The 9894-nt window shown below is 40.5% G+C and overlaps 1 protein-coding gene across 5 annotated transcripts; it reads right to left on the bottom strand.

The window, feature by feature from the left end:
- Positions 1 to 1233: 1233 nt before the first annotated feature.
- Positions 1234 to 8296, bottom strand: SNRPB2 (small nuclear ribonucleoprotein polypeptide B2). Of its 5 annotated transcripts, none has more exons than XM_059407904.1 (4): positions 8209 to 8292; positions 5997 to 6081; positions 5435 to 5607; positions 1234 to 1580 (listed from the first exon to the last, which is right to left on the bottom strand). In XM_059407904.1, exons 2-4 carry the CDS (start codon positions 6058 to 6060, stop codon positions 1431 to 1433), a joined length of 387 nt encoding a protein of 128 aa, XP_059263887.1. In that variant the 5' UTR covers positions 6061 to 6081; positions 8209 to 8292; the 3' UTR covers positions 1234 to 1430. The 5 variants fall into 5 exon arrangements, with proteins under 5 accessions (XP_059263887.1, XP_059263886.1, XP_059263888.1 ...); XM_059407903.1 differs by lacking the exon at positions 8209 to 8292 and adding an exon at positions 8138 to 8203 and having other exon boundaries at positions 5997 to 6085; XM_059407905.1 differs by lacking the exon at positions 8209 to 8292 and adding an exon at positions 8138 to 8159.
- Between the last annotated feature and the right edge of the window lie 1598 nt (positions 8297 to 9894).

Raw genomic sequence — 9894 nt, forward strand, 5'->3', positions numbered from 1 at the left:
ATGCGAAGAAAAAGGAACCCTCGTTACACTGCTGGTGGGAGTAAAGACTGGTGCAGCCATTCTGGAAAACTGTATGGAGGTTCCTCAAAAAATTAAAAATAGAACCACCCCACGATCCAGTAATCACACTATTGGTTATTTACCCAAATAATACAAAAGCACTAATTCAAAGGGATACACGCATCCCAATGTTTACAGCACTTTATTTACAACAGCCACCCAAGTGTACATCGATAAGACGAAGGAATGAAGATGTGGTGTATATATACAAGGTAATATTATTCAGCCATAAAAAAGAATGAAATCCTATCTTTTGCAACAACATGGATGAACCACAGGGCATAATGCTAAATCAGTCAGTCAGAGAAAGACAAATACCATACATTTCACTTCTATGTGGAATTTAAGAAACAAAACCAACAAATAAAAGAAAAACAAAAAGGGAAAGAGACACAACAACAAACAGGCCCTTAACTACAGAGAATAAATTGATGGTCATTGGAGAGGAGATGCGGAGAGGGATGAGAGAAATCGGAGACAAGGATTAAGGAGGGCTCTTACCGTGATGAGCATGGAGTCATGCACAGAAGTTATACTATACACCTGGAACTAACAACACTTATGCTAACCCTACTGGAATTAAAACTTTAAAAAAACACATTAATTTAAAAATATTCCTTATTCCGTTTAATTTTACGTTAAGAATTTACACTGTAACTGAGTCAAACTTTAACTTCTCAGTTAATTTTGAAAGATCTAGTCCAAAATTTTAAAGACTATATCATAAAATTTAACCTCTAACCTTTAAAATTATGGAGAAATATATACAAAAAAAACAAGAACCAGTCTTTCCCTTCTTTAAAAAAAAATTAGACAAAAGTAAAGCAAAAAAAAAAAAAATAAAAGTGATTAGAAATCAGTTTCATGAAGTATAATTACTTCATGAAGTATAATTACTTCATGAAACTAATTTCTAATCATTTTCAGTCCAAAAGTAACTACATTTTGGATGATAATCTCACTTTTATTTCAAATTAGATTTTTGAATCCCTCAACTGTTCAAAGAAAGCAGCTTTGTGGAGCACTCAAGATTAAAGATAGTATCTACAGCATTATTGGCAGGCAGTAGAACTTGAGAAGCCAGCAGATATTATTAATGTATTTTGAAGAATGATGGAACTAAATGTCATACAAATTCAAATAAAACTGTTTAATATAAATCTGCATATGTAAAGGTTTATATTTAATTTGGGGCTTAAAGATAAATATTGGAATTCCAGAACTCAACCAATTCCAGCTTCTTCAAAGTGCGCCTTTTAAACACACATAGGCACATACAGATACTCCCACCGCCACCCAAAAATTATCCCTTAAGTGGAAAACAGACATCTCTGTCAAGTTCTTAACACCAACAAACCTAGGAACTTTGTTCATCTCACCTGACCAGGCTTTTTGTTTGCAGTGGCTGCAGTCTGTTCCACAGTTTTTGCTTTTTTCTTTTCCTTCTTCTTTTCTTTGTCAGCAAAAGTGCCGCGCATTTTAGATATTATATCAGAATCTGTTTTTGCATACTGGATTCGCTGTTTTAATTATTTGGAAACAGTTACTATTCATTATGCTGAAGGCTGTTTATACTCTTCATTAATATTTCAAATTTCATTACATAAATACACTACAAGCTGGTTTTAAACACACCCCTAAGGAAATCCGTTAAATACACTGAGCACCAAATGAAAATAAATCGTGATCTCTGATTCACAACTTAGACAAAGTTAGACAACTATGCTTATTAGAAGCAGACCCAAAGATTTTCATATGGGAAACACAGAACTTTGAAACATCTGCACCACATGTTCTCTCAATTTTATGAAACAGAGAAAAACGCATTGGAAAGTTGTCTACTCCTTGGTAAGGACTCTCAATTAAGGGGTCAAGATGTGTCGATTAGCTGTGGAATGTATCATATGGAATTTGTTATTTCCACAGGTAAAGTACTAAAGATGGAGAATGATTTCCCTTTGAATCTAATCTACGATTTTTAAATAAAATGACTAATAGTGGCAACAACTTAAACTTTAAAATGCTTTGAGGAGAAACAAAGAATGGCGTATCTCAGCTAGTGCAACCAGGCCAGCAAGAATAGTATGCCAGCGAGACAAGAGGTTTGTGATTAAAAACCCTAGTCTAGGAGAGCATTTCGTGAATTTTATCGTGCATTCTAACTACATGGAAGGCTGCAGATGCTGATGCAGTAGCTCTGAGTGAGGCCCAAGATTCGCACTTCTAATAGGCACAAAGAGGATGATGGGGCCCACACTTCGAGTAGCAGGGCCCGGACCTAAAACATTATCACACAGCTAGATTCAACACCAATCATCCAAATTTTTGCTAGGAGTTAAACTATTTTCTAGGGCATATCTATCTGCAAACTGCAATTTCTATTTCACGGAAACATTTCTTCTCTGGAGCTGAATGAGCTGAAACCAACTCTCTGCCCATACCAAAACACAAGAGTCCTACAAATGACTATCTAAAATTGCCTTATAGAGTAAGAGTTGCATCTCAGTCTGAAAGGAATGAGTGACCTTCTGAAGTAGCATGGGTCTAAAAGCAAAAATTTTGTTTAAACCAAATAAAGTCTCTTTTTTTCTCCCCTAGAGATGTGTGTGCTGGGGAAACAAAGAGAGGAGCATCCTAGCCTCACCTTGGCACCCAAGGCCTTCTCTGGCTACTCTGGGCTGCTGTACCATAGGGTTTCTAAGTGGACTTATCCCTATAAGCAACTGCTGGTTTTGCATGTCATCATCTAACCAGAAGGAATAGGCTTGGACTAACTGACTTAGTCCCAAGGACTCCCTGCCATCTCCTCTGTGTCTTCAACATTCTCCCTGACCTGAACACATCTTGGGTGACGTGTCTTTATGACAGAGTCACCTGTGAAAATCTCTGATCTCAGTCATCATTCTTAGCTGGCTGGTCTACACTAGTGATTCTCAACCACAGGTGGTTTTGTCCATAGGGGACAACTAGTGCTCTGAATGGAGACAGTCTGGGTTGTCATGCTACTGGCATGTGTGATACCAGGATGCTGTTAAACCCTCTGCAATGAAGGCGATAGACCACCACAACAAGAATTATTCAGGTCAAGATGTCAAAAGGATCAATGCCGAGAAACCCTGATAGAGACTAAATACCCATAAGGGATAAAAAAGTACACCCGCTGCTTAGAGAAGGAGCACGGTTTACATTTATGCCAAAGGTTTCATAAGAGAAGCCATTTAGGAAGATGGTTTTACTTTACTGAGGTATTTTTTGGCATTAAATAACCAAATATCCTTGAATCTGGGTAATTTTGTTATGAGTTCCAAGTTACAGCAAATTTTGCTTACTTCTGATCAGGTATGTTGGGAGTTAAAACAAAAGAGCAACTAAAACCATCTGAATAAACACAAAGCAAGACAGCTCAAAGAACATTCTTCTTCCTCTTCCAGGATGCTGGAAATCTGGCAGTCTTCCTGCCTTGAAGGCCTTCCTGAAGCCAGAGAATGAAACTCATAAAATACTTTCAAGGCATTATAAGTCCACTGGACTTTTTCCATTGACTTAAAATAATTAGTTGGCAAAGTGAAGCCAGTGCCAACAATTTCTAGCTTTCCTGTATCTGAGTAACCAGCGCATGCAAACTTGTCATCTCAACTCAACAAAACAAAATCCTCTACAGGAAGAAACTGTTCCTCCGTATTAATGTAAATTTAGATTTAAACCCAGTCTTATGCTCCTGCCAACTGCAATTTCCATTATACTACTTCTTCATACTTACTAAGACAGACAAACTTGTTTCAGGAAATTCCAACTTATTAAAAAGAGTGTATGTAGGCACAATCCCAGTTTTCTGAGTGATGGGAAAAGGGGAACTGGATAGACAAGAAGAAAACTTGCTCTAGTAACAGAGAAAAAATGCCCACTCCTGAATTAAATAATGTGTTCCATAAAGGCCACTGACCATGGCATGAACCACTGACCACAGCCAACATTGCCTATTTTTGTAAATCAGGTCTTGTTGGAACACAGCCACATCATCTATGGCTGGTTTTGCTGCCATAAAGACAGAGTTAAACAGCTGCAGGAGAGATCATCTGGCTCACAAAGCATAAAATACTATTTGGCCCTTTAGGACAGTGTGCCAACTCCTACTAGTTTTGGGGGGAAAAACTGTAATACTGGTTGTCAGGTTAGGTTTTGAGGCCTTGTACTGCCATGAGTTGTACTAATATAATCGAGACTGGTAACTCACCTTTCTGTGCCTGATTCTTCATTTCTAAAATAAAGGGATTAGACCAGAATCTGCACTACAGACCATGGGCCAAATCCATTCAGGCCATGGCTTGTTTTTGTATAGCCCATAGGCTACGGACTTTGTTTTTTTCCTACAGCTTTAAAGCGTTGTTAAAAACACGCACAGACACAGGAATATATGACCGAAACTGTTTGTGGTCCATAAAGCCTCAAATATTTACTACCCAGTCCTTTATAAAGTTTTTGATAACCTCTGAATTAGCCTAAAGGATAGCCAATCTGCTTGCATTTTATAGGTACTGAAAATGAACACAGGAACGCACCCAGTCAATGGCAGAATCAGATCCAGGGCCTGGAAACTCTGGACCCTGACTCTTTCCTCAAGGTCTCTTCTCATTCCATTCCCGTCTCAGGAAAAAGCACTAGGAATCCGCACCCAAGGTACTCTGTAGGTACACCCGGTTCCATTGATTAAAAATAATTAGTTGGCAAAGTGAAGCCATGCCAACAATTTCTAGACAGTGGCCTCCTGAGTTCCCTAGTCCCTCTCAGCCCTCTCACAATCCAGTCCTCACCCAGCCGCTAAATGGGAATCTCACGTCATTTCTGAGGTTAGTACTTTCTATGCATAACTATTTCACTGTTGCTCACTGTTTATTCATCAGTAAAAACCTAGGACTTTAAAACCTATTGAACTTTTCTTAGATCACTGCTTTCTTGAGACCACATGGCTTCTGATATGTATTTTGTTATGCTATTTTCTGAAACTTCATATTGATTTCCTCTTTGACCCATGATTTTTGTGTTCTGTATTGTTTTACAAGTTTACAAAGGTTTCTTTTTAATCTTCTGAGTTAACTTATAGTTCTTCTGAGATGAGAATATTGCCAATACTGCCACTATTTTTTAAACACTGTACACTTCGATATATTTTGTTTTTCCCCATCTGAACTATAATAAACTAGTGAATTATAAACTCGACTATTAGTGTTTCTAGAAACAAAAATGTGTAAATAAAATAAACCCAAACTTGCTTTAACAAATAATTAAAAGCAGAAAGGAACAGCCATAATTTCAAATGTGTATCTACAAACATAACATACCATTAACAGTGATTAAAATAATAAGACTGCCTTACCATTGGTTTACCATAAAATGGAAATCCTTGTAACTGTCTCAAGGCATTTGTGGATGAGCCCAGTTCCTTAAAAATAACAAAGGCTTGCCCCCTCATCTTCATCGTCTTCAAAGCTACAATATCTACAACGTGGCCAAACTGAGAAAACAGGGCATACAGGGATCTCTTCAACTCTGAGCAAAAGCAGAGGGGAAAACAATTTATTTGTGAAACAATGACAAAACTCTTCATAAAATGATACTTCACTGAGTGACCCCCATCATGCATTTACTTATTTACACAAAGTCACATATTTTAATAAAATCACATTATACTACTGGCCATCTAGTTTTTAAAAGTTGTTTCAAACCATTTTATCTATGAGTGAAAACACATTCACCAAATTTTCAGTCCTTACCTATTTGTTTTTAAAAAGCCTTAAAATTCTCACACAAAAGGAACAAGCCATTATTTCAGGTACCGACAAAGATTAACATGAGAAGCTTTGAAGCAGTACAGTTTTTAAGATGCTAGTAATTAAACACACTTTGGTTGTGAACAAATGTTTTTTAAAAGCACTTACCTTCTTTTTTAATTTTGTCGTTCATATTGTTGATGTAAATTGTATGATTTGGTCTGATATCCATGCTGGAGTTAAACTGTTCAAACTGCCTAAGGAGACAGTAAATATTCTGTTATAAACAGGGAGCATTAACTCACACTGTTGTTTGGTATCATAACATAGGGACTATTAACAACTCAATTTTCTTTCAATCCCAAATGTCAGAAAATACCAGTTTGTTAGTAGTCTTTAAAACTTCTCCAGCACTTGCTAGCACCTCCTCCTCCCCCGCCTTTTTTTAGTGTTTTATTTAATTATATGAGAGAGAGAGAGCACAAGTAGGGGTGAGATGCAGAGGCAGAGGGAGAAGCAGAATCTCCATGAGCAAGGGGCCCATGAGGGACTAGATCCCAGGATGCTGGGATCATGACCTTAGCTGAAGGCAGATGCTTAATGATTGAGCCTCCCATGCACCTGGGTTAGCCCTCCTTTTTAAACAAATACAACAGTTCTCAAGCTCAAAACTTGGTGGAGCACCAGTACCTAGGCAGATTTTAATAACATTTCACCCAATACATTTATTTTTATACTTACCTTTCACCTGCAACGAACAATAGTTTTTTCACTCGCCTAACAAAATAACTTTTTTTTTTGGACAGAGACAGACACAGTGAGAGAGCAAACACAAGCAGGGGGAGTAGGAGAGGGAGAAGAGGCTTCCCGCTGAGCAGGGAGCTTGATGCGGGGTTCAATCCCAGGACCCTGGGATCATGACCTGCGCCGAAGGCAGACCCTTAATGACTGAGCCACCCCGGCGTCCCTAACTTTTGTTTTTTAAATAAAATTGTATTATTTATTTATGTAGGATCCACACCCAGCATGGAGCCCAATATAGGGCTTGAACTCAAAACCCTGAGATCAAGATATGAGCTGAGCTCAAGAGTTGAATGCTTAATTTAATGTGCCATCAGGGACCCCACTTAATGAAATTATTTTTAAAATAATGTTTTAGGCTTTAAGGGAAATGAGAAAGAATCTAGCAAACGTGTGCCCTGTAAAAATCATTAAGAGAACATATTAATGAAGTTTGCCGAGCAATACTTCTTGAGTACACTTAAAAAGTGCTTTCCTATCAGTTACTTAATTTATACACACCATCACCAGCTGTCCTGACTCGAAGGTTAACTCTAACGGACTTGAAATTCTGGAACTCAGAAAGAGCAGTATGGCATGATGGTTAAGAGCGCAGATTCTAGTACCAATCTCCTCTGAATTCAAATCCTATCTATGCTTATTACCAGATGTTTGACTGAAGACAAGTTCCTTAATCTCAGGTCCACGGCTGTAAGACGGGGCTGGTATAACAGCATTTACCTATCAGAACTCAGAACACTAGATGAGATAAAGTTCTGGCCCAGCTCTCCGATGGGCATGGAGCACTTCGAGCAGCTGTTATTAATGGCTAGTACATGTAAAGTACCTGCCTACCTACTGTTAGACTAACCGTTAGCTAATAAACAGCAGGCTTGGGGTTCCACCCTTGTTCTCCTCGTCTTTTCTTTCACACTCACTTCGCTATTTCATTTTTTACACCATTTTTAGTTGCCAACTGTGACCCTCTTTTATTTCCGTGAGTGCCCCTCATATTCCTTCATTTCACCAATTTTAAATCCACTGTGTGTGAACGGTACAGGAAGTCTGAAAGGAGCCTACAGAGGGACTGCACTAGTGCGGAACAGGTGAAGGGTAACACTTCTCAGATTTGCGATCCCCTAACCTGGAAGGGCTGGCTGGGGTCGCGAAAACGACAAAAAGAAAGTGAGGGGTCACACTGAAAGCGGAGCTCTCAAAAGAGAGGCTCTTGCAAGATCTCCCGCGAGATCTGAGGGTGGTGTGGACCAGAGCAAGGCACCTGGAGTCCAAAGGGAGCCTCCCGCCTCTCCAGCCACGGGCACGTTCGACCAGAGCCCCAGATAGCGACCCAGCGATCGCCGACCCCACCCCCTTCCCACTAGAGGCAATTCTCCTAAATTTGGAGGCCTAGCAGGACCAGCGCGTCAGTTTCCAACCCCTACCCCCACCCCCTCGCCAACACCTCCGCGAACTCAGGAGCAAACACACGCCATCCCCAGCAGCCCCGTCCAGTCCCTGTTCCCACAAACCGACGTCGGGCCGACCGGCGACCCACAACCCGTAGAACGGAAACAGCGAAGAAGAACGCGTTCCAACTCACCAGAGGCCTAGCCCAGTTCCCAACGAACCGAAAGCCGGAAACGGAGCCGCTACCGGAAGTTACGCTACCGCGCACCTCAATCAATCGCCGACAAGTCCAGCAGTCGAGTTCAGAGTCGATCGATGCCTTCTGGCTCCAGCGGCGGTTGCTGGAACTCTTTCTGCACATGCGCTTACCTGGCAGGCGGGAAGGGTGGCTGGGGAGCAAGAAGCTTGTGGGAACGTAAGGGATTAAATTGGAATCCTGGGGTCGTGCAGCGAGGCGATAGGGAAGGTCAGTGATTCCTTACCCAGCCACGACTTTGTGTAGTTTTACCCCACGCGACGGTGCCTTTCATCTTTCCAGATCCAGTGTCGTTTTATAGGCAGCCCCTCATGCCAGCTACCTGGGAAGGTTCCCTGGTTTCGCCCTTCTCAGAGTTCTGGGGGCCTCTGGTTTAACATCACCTTGAGGGCCCCTGGTACGTCCCCCAAGGGTCCTCGGATTCCTGATGCTCTTGAGGGAACGCTTCTTACCATTCTGCTGATGAGCTTGAATCCCGGAAGAACTCAGGTTGAGGCTACCAGGCTCTACCTGGTAAGGCAACCACCTCGAATAATTGCCAAGCAAGCACCCCTAAGATCATCTGCCTAAATTCACTGGCGGGGGGGGGGGGGAGCCCCTCCCACTCTAACCATCTTCTCTCACAAAATGCCTAGATTGTTCTTGGATAATACAAATTGTTGATGTTGATGTCTAGCTGAATGGGAATCCAAAAAAGTACATGCGGTCGTTCTTATATTCGTCGAATGTACGTAAAGGATCATCTGAAATGCGAAGCGGTTGTTAAGAGCCAAGGGAAATCTCATCTTGTATCTTCCCATAACCTTAAAAATAAAACTTACTTTCCCAGCAGTGGGTTTACTTGGGAATGGCAGGGAATTGTAAAATTCAAGACAAGCAAGTACAGCCAAACCATTGGCAACCCCCACAAACACAGTAGGAGAATGTTATTTTTATGGAGAAGGAGGAAATGGGAAGGGGTTGTTTTGAAAGAAAGTCCAATGTTAAAAAGCAAGATATCTGGGTAATGAGGGTTTCTCATTGGCTGAGTTGCAGAAGTAATGAATTTCTTAGAGGAGAGGCATTATACATCTTTTTTCTTTCGGGACCTGTAATTGATGATTCTTTCCCACTGAGGATTCTTTCCTTTGGTCTGTGATTGATGCTAATTTTGGAGACTGTAGTCGACAGTTCTTGTAATTGACATTGAGTGGTATTCCCCTTCCTAGCCTCCCCAGTCCACTTTAGTGAGGTTTCCCTTTATTAATTTTCACACTTCCCCTTAATTATCTCTCTGAGCCTCCTTTCCTCATCTGTAAACTAAGGACTACAGTAATCCCTCCTTTTGGAGCTATTGTGAGGATTAAGTAAGCTAAATGTGAAGTGGTTAGCACACTGTCAGATACAAAATAAATGTTTTATAAGTGTTATTTCTAAATGCTGGCTATGATTTGTACATATGAGGAGGCCAGATTGGTTGGTTTTATAACATGGGGATTTTTATTTTTTTAAAAGACCACCTGAAGTTGGAACAACATGAAAAAAATGTAAGCTCCTTAAGGGTGGGGGGTTTTGTCTACTTTATTCACTCAAGTACCCTCAGTAACTAGAAAAGTAACTGATACTCAATAAATATATTGAATG

The sequence above is a fragment of the Mustela nigripes genome, chromosome 7 (assembly GCF_022355385.1).
Source record: "Mustela nigripes isolate SB6536 chromosome 7, MUSNIG.SB6536, whole genome shotgun sequence".
NCBI classification, from domain to species: domain Eukaryota; kingdom Metazoa; phylum Chordata; class Mammalia; order Carnivora; family Mustelidae; genus Mustela; species Mustela nigripes.